Source organism: Microcaecilia unicolor, chromosome 6 (genome assembly GCF_901765095.1).
Source record: "Microcaecilia unicolor chromosome 6, aMicUni1.1, whole genome shotgun sequence".
Taxonomy (NCBI): domain Eukaryota; kingdom Metazoa; phylum Chordata; class Amphibia; order Gymnophiona; family Siphonopidae; genus Microcaecilia; species Microcaecilia unicolor.
The window spans coordinates 140,530,177-140,547,002 of NC_044036.1; the positions used below are offsets into that span (position 1 = coordinate 140,530,177).

Below are 16,826 nucleotides of genomic sequence, written 5' to 3' on the forward strand. Positions count from 1 at the left end.
TTGGTTATCATTCGTCAGTGCATCATTTATAAGATAGCCATCTTAACTTAAGGCTTTTCAGATCAGCTCTCCTGATTATTTTTCCTCTCCAGCACGGGTTCTGCATTCAATGAACAATCGTTTGATTCTTCCGAGCCTAAAATTTGCACATTTAGAATCCACCAGAAACTGCACTTTCTTTTCGGCACTCCACGTTTGGAATAACCTCCCATTATCCCTCCACGGTAACAACATTAAAGCAGTTCAAATCTGAACTCAAGACCCATCTATTTATACAAGCATTCAGATCTCCTACTACTTTTTACCCTTCCCTTTTTATATGATTTCCCTTTATTTCTCTCAATCTATTTGTATGTGTCCTGCAATGGTGTGAATGTTTTACTTTTCGCACTTTCCCTAGCATAACAATGGTGTTCCTTTAACTTTTCCATATACCTGCTGTAGTATGGAAACCGCTTAGTTCTGCCTAGTCAGTCAAAACGGTATAGAAAGTACCAATAACCAATAAACTATAAAAACTTTACAGAACTTGCCTAGCAAGTTGTGCACATAAATTCTAATTAATGCCAATTAGTATCAATAATTGCTTAAGTGGCAATCAGTGCTGGTTGGCTTAATTAAGTTGGGCGCATAAATCCAGAATATGACTGATTTATGCGTGACGGGGTGATATGATACAGACGTTCAAATATTTGAAAGGTATTAATCCGCAAACAAACCTTTTCTGGAGATGCGAAGGCGGTAGAAGTAGAGGACATGAAATGAGATTGAAGGGGGGCAGACTCAAGAAAAATGTCAGGAAGTATTTTTTCACGGAGAGAGTGGTGGATGCTTGGAATGCCCTCCCGCAGGAGGTGGTGGAGAGGAAAACGGTAACGGAATTCAAACATGCGTGGGATAAACAAATGAATCCTCCTCAGAAGGAAGGGATCCCCAGAAGCTTAGCCGGTGGTGGGAGGCAGGGCTGGTGGTTGGGCAGACTTATATGGTCTGTGCCAGAGCCGGTGGTGGGAGGCGGGGCTGGTGCTGGGCAGAATTATACTGTCTTGTGCCCTGAAAAAGACAGGTACAAATCAAGGTAAGGTATACACAAAAAATGGCACATGTGAGTTTATCTTGTTGGGCAGACTGGATGGACCGTGCAGGTCTTTTTCTGCCGTCATCTACTATGTTGCTATGATTTGCACATGCAATTTCGGTCATGTTATATAGAATCTGGGGGATATTCCCTATTTGAGAAAGGAAATGTGAATTTAATGCCAACATTTACACCTGTTCCTTGGGACTGAGATTTCAAAAAGGTGCTTCTATTGAGCAGCTTTCCACTGGCGGGATTAGGGATGGTCTCCCCATTATTCTCCTATCAGTTGATGTTCCCCTTCCTCTGTAAAAGTGAAATCAAGGAATGCTGGGCTCGTCACAGCTTTGGAAAAACACACGTGTACGTTTCTAAACTGGTCAACAAGTGTATGTCGCTATTTTAGTGATAAAGTTATTTTACTGTTAACCAGGGTTATTACTAACTAGGTCTCATTACATAAAATGGGATCTGTACTAAAATAGCACGAATTAGTGGCAAAACAACATCTCTTAACAGCAGCCCATATATTGATAACTTCCCCCCTTAGTGTGAAGAGTTTTAGTCTAGTAACCAGAGCTAATACCTCATTCCACCAATGCCTAAGAGCCAACCTCATCAGTGATGTCACAATGGCTTCATTGTCCTATACTTGGCTCACTTATTACATATAGTAGTGATTTTGATTTCTTTTTTTTTCTTTACTTAAAGGGGGGGGGGAGTTATCAATGTGGGCTACCATTAAGACGTTATTTTATTGTTAACTTATTAGTAACTAGGCCTCATTGCATAAAATGGTACCTGCGCTAAAACAGCACAAGTTAGCAGTGAAAATAACACATCTTAACAGTAGCCCATATTGATAACTTCCTCCCTTAGTGTGAAGAGTTTCAGACTGGTAACAGCTGAGATTGTGATGTCAATGCCTCATTCCACCAATGCCTAAGAGCAAACTCCGTGATGTCACAATGACTCGATTGTCCTATACATGGCTCACTTCTATTACATGTAGCAGTGATTGTGATTTCTAGAGGCTTTTTTCTTTGAGGGGAGGAGTTATCAATGTGGGCTACTGTTAAAATATGTTATTTTACTATTAAACTCAGCTATTAGTAACTAGGTCTCATTGCATAAAATGGGACCTGTACTGAAATAGCACGAGTTGGTAGTAACTCAACATATCTTAATTGTAGCCCACATTGATAATCTGCCCCTAAGAACATTTGCATTTATAATCTCACCACACTCATACCTTTACTCACAGAAAATGTATACCAAATGCTTTCTGTCATTATATATTGCCCCTTTTAGTTTCCCGTTGTTTCCTTTCCAATGTTTCAATGATCGTTTCCATTGTTGTATTCCTTAATGATACTTGACTTTGTCTCACATAACTCCTCACAATGTAATCCATAACTGAGTTGTAACAAACTGTATTTCCATCTTTCATAACGTATTGTAAGCCACACTGAACCCGCAAAAAGGTGGGGAAATGTGGGATACAAATGCAATAAATAAATGTGTCCATATTGAGCTGTTAATATTTTAGACATTTATGGCTGTAAAATGGACACTCCTGCTGCAATGTAATCGGCACATAAACATCCATTTAATCATGTATGTTAGAACAAGCTCTACTCTGGAAGATCTTATTCAAAAACATTAGTGAAACGTGATATATCCTGACCTGGATATTTGTACATCCTTTCTAAAATCTGCCTATCTTCTTATTTAACTAGATGCAGATGATATAAGAGCTTAAAAATGAAAAAGGCCTCTGTAATCAAGGCTTTTTTTTGTCGATGATTGATCTTCCTTTAAAAAGTCCCTTCTCCACTCTCTCAGCTCATCTTCAGAAAGAGAATCTTCCCCAAGTGAAACACTAACGTATTCTTATGATCAGGACAAGCTAGGGATGTGCATTGATTAGCTGCATTTGCTTTTTTTGGCTTCTCAAACTGCACGCAAAAATCAATTTTACACTCGAAGTTGGTTTGTATGTTAACTGTTGATTACCTATTATTGTAACCACATACATTTGCATAAATAAAGTTTTTTAAAAAATGGACAAGAGTCCAAAAAAGTATACTGAAATGTTTTTCTGCGACATCCCTAGGACAAGCTTCCCTGTTCATAATGCTTTCCACAATCCAGTCCCATCAAAACTTGGAGAGAAATAATGGGTCAATATGCAATGGAATAAATTATATCTCAACCAAGATATTCATACAAGTTAGAAGGCTGAATATGAGGTCCTAACTTTTATATGGATGAACTGCTGAATATATCATTGCTATCCAAGAAACGTTTGGCCCAGTCCCCATTCGCCTCTAATTCTGCTGTAATTTGTCCAGCTAACCTTCGACCTGTTCAGCTTATGGCCAATCTTTATTCATTGAGAGGAACAAACATTTGAAAGCAAAAAAGGACTTATTTGCAAGTTACACAGACCAGTCCTTTTGAATATCAATCAGAACGTCTTGGGGTTTTTTCCCCCACTAATCACATGTAGCATTCTTTTCTACCAAGTGTTTACAAAACATAACTAGATGGTAGTATATAATAAACATTTTAAACTTGTTTAGTAATTTGGAAAGTAAGTCTAGAGCACATTAAATCCTCTTGGACCCTACTGAAGGATGAACCAACCATTTTCATATCTAATGCCATTCAGATTCTAACACTGTGCTTACCTTCTACGTACTTTTCTGCATTGAGAACAAATAGCTAATTGCCTCATTAACATTCATTTTAATATGCTGTGCACCAGTGTCCTACACACATAACATTTAACACAGATGTCTTAGTAACCGTGTGCTTTCTCCTGTGCTAGCTTCTTGCATTGGCCTCACAGTTTCCACTGGGTGTGTAAATACGTCTTTGCCCTTGTTAGCATTTCTGGATAAATTTACCTTTCCAGTGGATTTAACTCCCTTCCAGATGCAAAAATACACGATGGTCCAGGTTGCCAACAGACAAAGAATCATGTGCCAGTTTAGGGGCCCAGGTTCATTCAGACCCCCCGAAATCCTCAGCACTTTGTTCCTGAAGAAAAAGGAAGGAAATTGCAGGTAAGTGGAAAACTGCCATTATAAGATGCTAAAAAAAGACCCCCCCCCCCCCCCCCCCCCACTGTCCATCTGTCACTGGGGACCAGCATTTGAAAAAAGCAACATCTAAATTATGCCCAGAGCCGACTTAAGTCCTGCACTAGCTGCTTCGCATGGGATGGGGCAGGGTATGGGTGGAGACTGGGCATGACGTTATCATTGCAGTCGGCACTCAGTAGGTAGCGTGTACCATCTAGGAAATATGTGGTTGAGGAGGGATCACCTAATGCCACCTCAAAAGGTGGTGGTAGGTGCACTTGTGCTCACAGGGGGCAATTTAGTAAATGGTGCTCAAACGTAGGTAGATGATCATGGATTGCCAGAAGTGCATCGCCATTGTAAAGATCTTTCTAAGTCCTACATTCACTAAAGCAGATTTTTAGCATTCGACTCATTGTTGTTAGATACCACAACATTTTTGACACTGAGGCAGGCATTTAGCGCTGAAGCACGGTGCCGTGTCGGGCATTACGTGTTTTTTCAAGTACCAACAATAATGTTTTTTCATCATCGATGACCTTCTTGTGTCACTGGTCTCTCTCAAGCCTTCTCCAACTTCCCACTATCGTCTACCGACTATGTGGGATTTCTTTCTGTTCTTTTTTTTTACTCCTTTGCTCAGGTACTATGCAGGGGCATAGCTACGTGGGGCCACTGGGGCCTGGGCCCCCGTAGATCTGGCCCTGAACCCCCCTGCTGACGACCCTCTTGACCCCCTTCCCGCTGTCGCCTACCTTTGCTGGCAGGGGACCCCAACCCCCAACAGCTGAGGTCCTCTTCTTCCTTCGTTCTGTTTCTGAGTCTGACGTCCTACACGTACAACAGAATGAAGGAAGAAGAGGAACTTGGCTGGCAGGGGTTGGGGTCCCCTGCCAGCAAAGGTAGGCGACGGCAGGGGAGGTTTGGCGGCAGGAGGGGGGGGGGTCAAAGTTGTTGTTGGTGGTGGCGGAGGGTCGGCAATGGTGGGGGGGTGTCAGCGGCACTAGGAGGGGGCTAAAATGTGCCCCCTCCCCGCCAAAATCTGGCTATGCCCCTGGTACTAGGATGATCCATGCTATTCTGCAAAGGGTGTCCTGTGTAGAGGGCCCTTTTGGTGCAAAGGCTGGTGCTCAACTAAACTGTGGTTGGGTACATAAATGACCCTATTCTCTAACATTGTGCCTAAATTCCAGGAACACCCCTAACTCGCCCACCCCCTCCTACAGCCACACCTCTGAGCTGCACACTATGAAATGTAGACACACATTATACAATAGGGCGTGGGGCAAATCTGTGTGTAACTCCTAATTACTGCCCAAGTACTTGTTAACACCAACTGACCTAGCATCTAATTAGCTAATTACTTTATACACATGCATCTGTGATCCATGCCCAAACTTGAGATGACCTTTGCTGAATTCTCCCCATTGTACCAGAGGACATGCTAGAGAACTTGTTTGTGGGGAAACGGCAGGGGGCATACTGGACATGCCCCCACCACTCACTGCGGTCTTTATAGTTTATTAGAATTTGCTAACTTGCAGATCACAGCGGTGTACAAAATAAAAAAAGCATACAAAAGGAAAAGAACTACACTATATTGATAGGAAAGGAATTCACACACACACACACCATACTAAGAAGAGTAAAGATGAGGTAGAAAGAGAGAAACAGTACAAAGACTGAGGAGGGAGGGGAAGGACTGGAGAAAAATGGGTCAAAGTATACAGGATACTGTTCTGTGGATAAATCTCTCGTCTGTCCTCTTCTCCTCTACTGCTAATTCCAGACTCCGTTCCTTTTATCTCGCTGCACCTCACGCCTGGAATAGACTTCCCAAGCTTGTACGTCTAGCCCAGTCTTTGACCGTTTTCAAATCCAGGCTAAAAGCCCACCTCTTTAATGCTGCTTTTGACTCCTAACCACTACTCACTTGCCCTGTACCCTTTTATCCCCACCTCTTTAATTCCCTTATCTCTTAGTTGTTCTGTCTGTCCTATTTAGATTGTGAGTTCTTTGAGCAGGGACAGTCTTTTCATGTATGGTGTACAGCGCTGCGTATGCCTTGTAGCGCTATAAAAGTGATAAGCAGTAGTAGTAGTAGGATAGCAGTGGACACTAAAGGTGGGTTCCTTTTTGCTGTTAACCTGTGTTAAGTGAGAATGCTTAATGCTTTTTAGTAAATGTGCCCCTTGGTTAAGGAATGGAGAGGGCATCGTCTTAAAATTTTAGAAAAATTACATTGGAGTGGAGCAAGGTTCAAGAGTCACTCGTTAGCAGTGCATCTATTTCTCTTCGGGGCAGTATGTCTGCTCTACATGTCTGTCCTGATCCTACAAAACAATAGATGTTTCAGGGCCACCAGTTTCTCTCGTTTAACACATGGTAAACCATATGAAAATGGTGAGAGAAGGGACCGGAACAGAAAACTTGATAAATATGATAAGAAGGACACTCACTCCCAAAACTCAATGATGGGAGAGCGCTTGCTTGCTAGGGCATCACAGCTGATGTTGATCATGAAGATGGAAATATTGCTGGTCCCATTGTGGCACTGGTCCAGGCGGAAGACTTCAGTGCAGTTCTCACTGTTCCAAGGGTGGCCACAAGTTGCCCATGGTAGTGTGTTGGTGAATGAGTGCACCAGGTAATAAAGACCCCAGACCAGGATCATAATGTAGTAGGTGTTGCAAAAGAACACGATAACCATAGAGGCAAAGCCAAGACCTGAGGAAAGATTAACAAGAAAAAAAAAAAAGATCATATTCCAACAGAGACATTCTGAGGGCAGTTCCATTAAGGGGCACCGATTAGGTGCTTATTCTACGAACAAAAGTAGGTACTTATTTTCCTTTATAGAACACTACTTTAGAACTGGAGTAAATGCTCAACCCAAATGCCTGAGATAGTCATGTAACTTATAGTTATCATGCTCTGGTCATATCTAAGCTTGACTACTGTAACGTTTCCTATGCTGGTCTTTGTACCTTTCTTCTCAAAAAAAAAGAAGGGTGCAAAAACCACCATCTGTGCTCTTTCAGATGCCCGTTTCAATCGCATCTTACCCTTATTAAAACAGTACCACTGGCTCCCTTTTTGAATACAATACCAGATTCTGACCATAATCCATAAAGTCCTTCATTGCTGATATTCCCTCCTACCTATAGACACCGATCATTCTCTATGCTCTTCCACTGGGAATCATTTAAACCACCCCTCCCCTGTTCTAGATTTGAGTCCACTAGACACGTCTTCACTGGTCCCTCTGTCTGGAACTCCCTCCTACCATCCTATACCCAATTTAAGGCTTCCCATAAAACCCATCTTTTTTTCTCTCTCTCTTCTCCCCCCCCCCCCCCCCCCCCCAAGGCTTCTGCTCCCTTTATACCCTATACATTATCGTAGTTCTTTTTAGTCTTATTTTAAGTTAACTGCTTTGATTTGTGTTTTGAAAGACAGTATATGAAGTGCAAATAAACTAAACTATTCTGTAAGCTTCACGTGCACCAGTCCCATCCATTCTCCTTCCAGACTTCGCCCATGTGTACACACACCTTCCAGACACCCGCTATGTAAGATCGATAACATATTTACAAACAGCATGAAAGCAGATTTGGCATTTCTGTGCCCTAAGTACATGTTGGCAAATGAATATTCACCATGTAAATGTTAGCACCTTATTTATTAACAATTATTGGTGACATTGCAAAGAAAACATAGTAAACAAAATATACAGAGGGACATATTTGAACGGGGCGCCCAGGTTTTCTTGAGGGCGTCCTCGCAGGATGTCCCCGTGAAGGGGCGGGGAAACCCGTATTATCAAAACAAGATGGGTGGCCATCTTTTGTTTTGATAATACGGTCGGGGACGCCCAAATCTCAACATTTAGGTTGACCTTAGAGATGGTCATCCCTAGAGATGGTTGTCCCCGATTTTCGGCGATAATGGAAACCAAGGACACCCATCTCAGAAACGACCAAATCCAAGCCATTTGGTCATGGAAGGAGCCAGCATTCGTAGTGCACTGATCCCCCTCACATGCCAGGACACCAACCGGGCACCCTAGGGGGCACTGCAGTGGACTTCACAAATTGCTCCCAGGTGCATAGCTCCCTTACTTTGTGTGCTGAGCCCCCCCCAACCCCGCCAAACCCACTCCCCACAACTGTACACCACTACCATAACCCTTAGGGATGAAGGGGGCACCTAGATGTGGGTACAGTGGGTTTATGGTGGGTTTTGCAGGGCTCCCATTTACCACCACAGGTTTAACAGGTAGGGGGGGATGGGCCTGGGTCCGCCTGCCTGAAGTGCACTGCAGTACCCAGTAAAACTGCTCCAGGGACCTGCATACTGCTGTCATGGAGATATTTGAGGCTGGCATAGAGGCTGGAAAAAATATTTAAAATTTTTTTTAGGGTGAGAGGGAGTTAGTGACCACTGGGGGAGTAGGGGGAGGTCATCCCCGATTCCCTCTGGTGGTCATCTGGTCATTAGGGCACATTTTTGTGGCTTGCTCGTTAAAAAAAAAAAAAAGGGACCAAGTAAAGTTGGCTAAGTGTTTGTCAGGGACGCCCTTCTTTTTTCCATTATCATCCGAGGACGCCCATGTGTTAAGCACGCCCCAGTCCCGCCTTCACTATGCTTCCAACACGCCCCCGTGAACTTTGGTCATCCCCACGACGGAAAGCAGTTGAGGACGCCCAAAAATCGGCTTTCGATTATGCCGATTTGGGTGACCCTGAGCGAAGGACGCCCATCTCCCAATTTGTTGAAAGATGGGCACCCTTCTCTTTTGAAAATAAGCCTGAAAGTGTCCAACATCAGAACAAACCAGAGAGAAAACAAAATCAGGCAACAAGATGAAATATGTCACCAAGATTTTCACATACTTATCCCCTCAGCCCCTATCATTTACCCTACCTGTCCACTGTTTTTATATTACAACTGTTTTATTGATGGCAATATAAAGTAAATGCAATCTTTGTGCAAAATAGATATAAAAAGTCAAAAAGCACCACTCATTTGAGAAAGATATAGGATAAAATAAAAAACTTTGAACAATGTTGCATCATTCAAAACCCAGCAACCCCCCAACCCCACCAGTCATCAAAAGGCCACTCCTCCCCCCACCCATTTGTGCCTTATAGAATTACCTCTTCCATGCTTACACCGATTGCAAAATAGCTTTAGAGTTTAGAAGTTACTTATGATCATTCTAAGATGAATGTAAAACCACCCCCAGCAAAGACTCAATTCATGCAGAGAAAGGAACAATTTTCTGCTCCATAGGTCCTCAGATCTCCAAAAAAAATACAGCACTATGAAAACCAGGGGCATGCCTATATGCAAGTTAATTATGCACAGCATATCAGAGTCATCTAAGCCCCTAGAGGAAGAAGGCCTGGATCAAACCAATCACAGCAAGTTCACCTTTTGGACTTGCAAGAAATATTTCCCTAGATCACTAGAACTAAAAACGTCGTCATGACAGATCACTGGGGAAAATGACTTTCCACTGCAATAGCTCTTCCGCTCCGAGACTCCCTTCAGTATTGATTGGGATTTAACCACCTTTATTAAGAAATTCACCCAAGGCAGTGTACAACAATTAGCTTGACATAAACTTGCATTGCATTAACAAGGTAACAAATGGTAAAATGACCAAATGTAAACAAAATACAATCAATGGTCAAGCTGGAGCTAGGCAAATTGAACCCCAGTAAGAACAACTTGACAATGTCAGAAAGATACACAGGACAGTAAGAGAATTCAAACAAATATGAAAGGCAGCAGAATATAAAGTAATACTCTAACAAGCAGCAGGGTACAACATTCATATAGCAGATATGATACTCAGGATGTGAATACAATACAATGAAAAACATTTTAATAGGAGCAGAGATGGGTGAGTGCAATTAGGACATATAGACAGACAAGATGGGTAGGACAAAAGGCATTTGGATACAAAAGACTGTAGCTAAATTAAAGGCAAGTTATATGTATAGTTAAATAAGATATAGGGAACTGGTCTTAGTTGCAGGGTATGTGGCAGGGCTAGTCAAGATGTGGCATGAAAAGCTTGAGAGTGCTGGCTTTAATAAGATAGGTGTAGCTCCTGCAAAGCTTGCTGGGAAGCGTCACATCACGTGAGTTCCTTTATTGACAGTACAGCGAGAGGACCTTAACTCTTTACAAAGCTTTGAAGTCTCCAACTTGTTTTTTTTTTAGGTACTCTGGCCCGCTTTTTCCAGATGAGGGGCCTTGAAAATCAAAGAGTTTTACATTTGGCCCTTAGGGTACTGGTAGCCCATGCAGTTTTATGCAGGAAGGATGTGATGTGGTCACGTCACTTGCAGCCCTCCGTCATGATGTAGAATTTCCAAATTAGTTAGAGCTGGTGCAGACTGTGTGGTCTGACCAATATACAGGGCATTACAGTAGTCTAGCTGTGAAGCAATCACAACAGGGCCACTGTGATCAGACGTGCCTTCAACATATGGATAGTCGTCATTAGTTGCTTCAGGTGATAGAAGCAGTTTTTAAAGGTTGCTTGAATTTGCGGGATCAAAGTAAGTGACGAGCAAGGCTGTATGCCAAGATTCCTGACCTGTGATTTTAGGGGGAGTTCAAAATACCATTTAGGAAGTATGAAGTCAGGTACCTGTCCACTTCTGTTAGGCAGTCACAGAATCCATTTTGTATGGGTTCAGGCAGAGTGGGTTTTTTTTTTTTTTTGCTCATTCCCCGAGTACTCTTAGACAAGTTGCCAATTTACTCAAAGCTGGGGGGGGGGGGGGTAGATCTGGTTCAATGGATAGGAGTAAGTTGTACATCAATGGCTTCTAGATTTTTGTGTCCATGGACTGAAGCAGCTAAGCTGGAGGTTTGAGGTAGATATTAAAATATAGTACGTGACAGTATGAATCCCTCTGGTAGCCAGTAGTTCAGTGACCAAGGTGATGTGCTGTTGCTAAACAGCACTGATTGTTTTCTGTCTAGGATTTGAACCATGGCAATACCGTGCTACAATAACTCTTTTTACCAGCCATGCAAGCTCAATATGTTCCACGAAGGTCAAAGACTGCTGAGAAATCTAGCAATACTAGTATCAAGGTGGTTCCTCATCATGGTTTCTGTGGGGGAAATCAGGAATCCAAAAAACCATCTTTATTTCATACCCAGGTCTGAAGCAGGGGCTTGCAGGCAAGCAAAGACCCACCCTAAAGGGCAAACCCTTCTCTTTGTCTCCTTCCAATCTCTTCCCCCTGGCACTCAGGCTCAAGGCCCAATTCCTCTGCATTTTATTTCCAAACAACTCCCTTTGGGCTAGAGCTTCCTCCCAGCAGCTCCTGCCAGTGACGACTCTACAGGTACTTACTCTCCTAGTAATCCCAACCTAACAGGGAATGACACATAGAATAGACAGTCTGCATTCAACTCAATTGGCCAAAAGAGAGAAATTGGCTAGACCATAAGTTTTCCCAGGAAAGCAATGTTAGATACTGGCCACTACTTTTCCTGCTTGTGTTGGCCAGCTGTATTAAGCATTTTTATTCAACAGAAACAAAATAGGAGGAGTTAAGAACATCTTACTGTGTTAACAAGTCTGATATTCAAAATGATTTAAATGGCTCCTGGCCACCTGTCCAGGGCTAACTGGGCATTTTCAGCACCACTTCACCAGAGAGCACAAAAGCCAAAACCAGCTATTACATGGGGCAGGTTGAGCACTTAACTAAGATAACCACATAAACACAGGGCTGCCAAGAGACTAGGCCGGGCCCGGGACAAGGCCACCCCGCCTCCGTCGCTGCAGTCCGCGGTCTCACCTGCCTGCCTCCACGACTCCGGGCCCCCTTCATTCAAAGCGGCAGTCGCAGATCGCGTCTCTTCTGGCCTTCCCTCCCTGTGTCCCGCCCTCGTCTGATGTAACGCCCGGTTTCTGCAAAGGCGGGACACAGGGAGGAAAGGCCAGAAGAGACGCGATCTGCGACTGCTGCTTTGAATGAAGGGGGCCCGGAGCCGAGGAGGCAAGCAGGTGAGTCCGGGGACTGCAGCACCGGCAGCCTGACCCCCCTTGGAGGCCCAGGCCCTGGGAATTTTGCCCCCCATCTCGGCGGCCCTGCATAAACAGGACCAAATAAAATGCAGTCATATTTTTATGTGGTTCTTCATAGCTGAATACCGCACTTAACCGGCTATGTTTTTGCTGGCTCTGGAACCCTGGAAAATCAATGCTAGGTATAATGTTGGCAGTGGTCAGTGAAACTCTGATCACCACTGGTTGAATATCAGGCCCATAGTATTTTACAGTCTACGTGAAGGAGGTTGGACGCACTACAGCCATTTTCTGTACCCCTATACTGCAGAGCTTCCTGAACAGGGTCACAAGTTCAGCTGGTGCTCCATAGGGCATTGTTGTCCTGTGCTTTCTGTGACCGTGTGAATTTCTGGTGGCCCAGCCCTCGGGACACAGCCAGCCAGTCACAGTGCATGAGACAGACTTTCATAGCAAGGAGAACTGCATGCAAATCTCTCATGTATATTCATTGTGGGTAGCCTGAAAATCTGATTAGATGTTCCTCGAGGGCTGGACACCACTGGGTTAGAGGTTTTTCACTATAGGTAAGGAAGTGAACTGCAGCTACAACAGCCATCTCTGTACATATAGTACTCCTCTGGACTCACCTATTCTTAGGTCTTAGGACTGCTATGGGCTACTATACTCATTCCATTTTGTCTCTGTTGGCGGGGGGAGCAAGATGGGGACGAGAACTTGCATTAGGAACTGCTGGATACTTTTTGCAAGGAAGCAAGCATTGGCCACTGCGGGAGACAGGATGCTGGGCTCCATGGACCACTGTCTGACCCAGCAGGGCTGTTTACATCTAGCTCTCCCTTAATGTCCTCAGCATTATCATCCCAGACCAGAAAGCCATTTGCTTAGTTGTAAAAAAAAAAAAAAAACCCTTATTGCTATAACCCCATTATCCACTGCATCCAAGATAAGCTCGTAAAAAGGCTTTTTGTTTTTTTTGGTACCTTAAATAAATATAAGTGGTTCTGAACAGTCTTTTCCTGCCTTTGTCTAAGCAGATATCTGATTACATCCCAGAAAATGAAATTACGTTCTTGCACAGAAATTGTGCCGTGCTTGACTAACTCCTTTGCTCTTACATAGCTAGGAAAAAAAAATTACTTGTTATAGTTAGTTCAGGGTATGTTGGCTCTTGTCCCACAGAAATGTATTGCTCTAAATATTTCTTTGCATCTATCCCCCCCCCCTTTTTTTTACAAAGCTGCATGGCAATGCTGACACACAGCCCATTCACTTTTAATGGGCTGTGTCGGCACTATTGTGCTGGCTTTGTAAAAAAATAAAATAAAACGGGGGGGGGGGGGGGGGTGGTAAATTTGGTTGACTAAAAGCTTTCAATGTAATAGCTTAGGATACGTCATATGTAGAAGCAAATTCTTAATTAAAATGTATTAAGTTAGTCCAATAAAAAAGGCATGTCTTATTTTCCTTTATTTCTATTACCTTTAAAACTGGAGTAACAGCTACCACACTGCTTTTAATTAAGAGATTTTTTTTATTTTAAATAAGTCTCCATGTTATGAGTGGAAGGACAGTTCTTCTAGTAAAGTTTTCTGATTAACTGCCAGATTTAATGCATAATAACTGAATTGTGTGGTAACTGTTGGGGGGGGGGGGGTGCTCCCACAAATTTGGGGAACACTTTACTGTGTATTAATAACACAACGCACTTAGTGGTACATATTCAGATGTTATTAATGCAACTATCTCCACTGGTGCATTCCCTACCCTCTGCTGCATTAGGAAGTTAATATGTAATTTGGGCCTGCAACTGTTAAATCATTGCAGTAACTTTTAGGGAGTCTTAAAAAAGATTAGTACATGTTATCCGTTACAGCAGTGTTTCGGTCCTGCCCTTGCCAGCCAGGTTTTCAGGATACCCACAATGAATATGCATGAAAGATTTGCATATAATGGAAGCATTGTATGCAAATCCAAGTTCATTTTATTTCTATGAGCTCTGCCGCAGATAATGTGCTAATTTTTAGTACAATATTCCCCCTAAGTGTACAGTAATTTCCACATTTAGGGGTCCATTTAGTCAGCTGTGGAAAAGAATGAACTTGTGTACCCTTACACACGTTTTTCCGCACGTTAAGACCAGGGGCGTAGCCAGACTTCGGCGGGAGGGGGTCCAGAGCCCGAAGTGAGGGGGCACATTTTAGCCCCCCTGGCACCGCAGACCCCCCCTGCCATTGCCAACCCCCTGCCGCCGCCACCACCAACTTTGACCCTCCCCCTACCGATGACCCTCTTGACCCCCCCTCCCGCCACCGCCTACCTTTGTTGGCAGGGGACCCCCAACCCCCACCAGCCGAGGTCCTCTTCTTCCTTGTTCTGTTTCTGAGTCTGATGGAAGAAGAGGACCTCAGCTGGCGGGGGTTGGGGTCCCCCGCCAGCAAAAGGTAGGCAATGGTGGTGGTGGCGGGAGGGGGGGTCAAGAGGGTCATCAGCAGGGGGGTCTAGGGCCAAATCTGTGGGAGCCCAGGCTCCCGTGGCCCCACATAGCTACGCCACTGGTTAAGACTATTTTTACTGCAGCCATAAAAACAGCCTTTTTCTGGCTATGTGCTAATGTTGCTATTAGCACATGGTCATTAAAAACGTATTGCGTGAGTGCTTACTGCCACTCATGTTGAAAATGGTAAGGGATGATGCGGTATTCCTGCGCTCCATTACTGCATGCTAACACCCACTTTTGTGCCCCCTCAAAACAATTTAGCCCATGGTTAGCACGTGCTAATTTAGCAGTTACCACAGGATGCCCTGATCATGTCCCACCACACGCCATATTAAGCTGTGTTAGGTGAATGTTAGCATGTGAGCGATCGGAAGGCTTGGACTCCTCATAAAATAGACAGCAGTTAGTGAAAAGGTCAAGAGGCAAATTATTTCTGTTCAAAAACAGGCTTGTTTCTTCACAGGTTGTGCCTTCAATAAAGTCTCAAATACAGTCCTTGTACTGTACTCCACACTTCACTATGTACTGTTTTCCCTCATCAATCAGGGCCCCGGTAGCTTGTCTCAGACACAGCTCTCAGATTAAAACAGTCACTTCTCAGAGTCTCTTTATTTAGGTTCCAAGTCATTTCTCTTACCTTACTGGAACCTCTTCTTCAGACAACTTAGGACAGCATCCACTGAAGGGCCAGCCTTCCCCCAAGTACTACAGCCAATAGGATATGCTGGTAGGATCCTTGCCCTCAGGACCTTCCCTTCCAGAAACCTCTTGCCTCGGGACCTCACTGTTCTGGCTTGGGGAATTTAATCTCTTCCTTGCCTGTCCTGCCCCTCTGACATGGCAGGTTTAGTGCCACCTATTATCAGGCAACTAAACTATGTTTTTAGCACCACCTGCTGTAAGGTGGCTAACTTGCACCTTCAGTGAGGGAGTGCTCCTAGGGATACCTGCCGCTATGCCACTCACTCCCTCACAGGCCCCTTAAACAGCTAACACAACTGAACAGAGTCTAAAAAGCGTTTGTCAGTCAAGAAACTCCAAGACTTCTCTGTGATAAAATTTACTCCGTAGTTACTTAACTTCCTGCCGCCCCTTGTTTCCCCTGTTGTCTCCCCCCCCCCCCCCCCCCCCAGTTGATCCTTATTCTCTGTCCCATCTTTGCATTGGTATGATGTAAATTCTCTGTTAGCCACATAAAGCCTGCTATGTTAGGAATATCTGGGATATAAATGTTTTCAATAAATAAAGCTATCAGAAAATTATGTTTCCTCAATGTGACTGAAAACTCTGCCTTACAGACTTTAGCCATGTTGAAAGGTGAGAGGTGGTGTTGAGGCTTTTCCTCCGACTAAAAATACAAGTATATAAAATAGAGCAATTTTCTAATCTTCCTGTTTACTTTCCCAGCACAAATCTATTCATTGAACAAGCAGATGCTAGCAAGTGTGTACACTTTGTATAACATCAAATTTCAAAGCAAAAAGCCATTTTTAATTAATGTAAAAATATTTATAACCTGCACGATCTAGAAATTCTTGGCAGTTTTATAGGTACAAATACATAATAAGCCAGACAATCAATATGAACACAAATATATAAAAATATGAATAAAGTGTGCCACTACCTTCACATCAGTTCGGCATACTTAAACAAAAACTAGTCTGTCCCAAGAGCTTGTTGAAATGAGTTTTCAGATCTTTTTTTTTTTTTTTTTTTTTTTTAACTGTTCAATGCCCTATAATGCTCTCAGTCTTTGTGGAAGTACATTCCAAAATTTCAGTCCAATATAAAAAGATAAGTTGCACGATATTTCTCTAGATGTACCTTATGAAAAGGAGCATTCAGAAGTGTGACTCTCTGATCTATCCTTAAATTTGCAGAAAAGGTAAATATTATGAGTTAAAACTTTAAGCTAATGTAAACACGGTGTGATGTGAGAATATCGAAGACAACCAGTAACTATTCTAGCAATCACATTCTGGGTTAGCTGCAATGATCTGTACTGAATACTGGTACAAAGTTCACAAGTAAAATCAGATGCAGTTTGAAAAATTGTCCTCGTTTTCAGTACTGGGAAATATTTGGTGATTTTGA

General features: G+C 43.3%; 1 protein-coding gene across 1 annotated transcript in view; it reads right to left on the reverse strand.

Annotated features, from left to right (window-relative positions):
• The window catches only part of LOC115473343 (sodium- and chloride-dependent creatine transporter 1-like), a 58,637-nt gene that overhangs the window by 17,181 nt on the left and 24,630 nt on the right, over positions 1-16,826 (reverse strand). Inside the window, 2 exon segments of the mRNA XM_030208222.1 lie at positions 3,991-4,123; positions 6,627-6,894. Of these exon segments, the coding sequence (XP_030064082.1) occupies positions 3,991-4,123; positions 6,627-6,894 (401 nt within the window).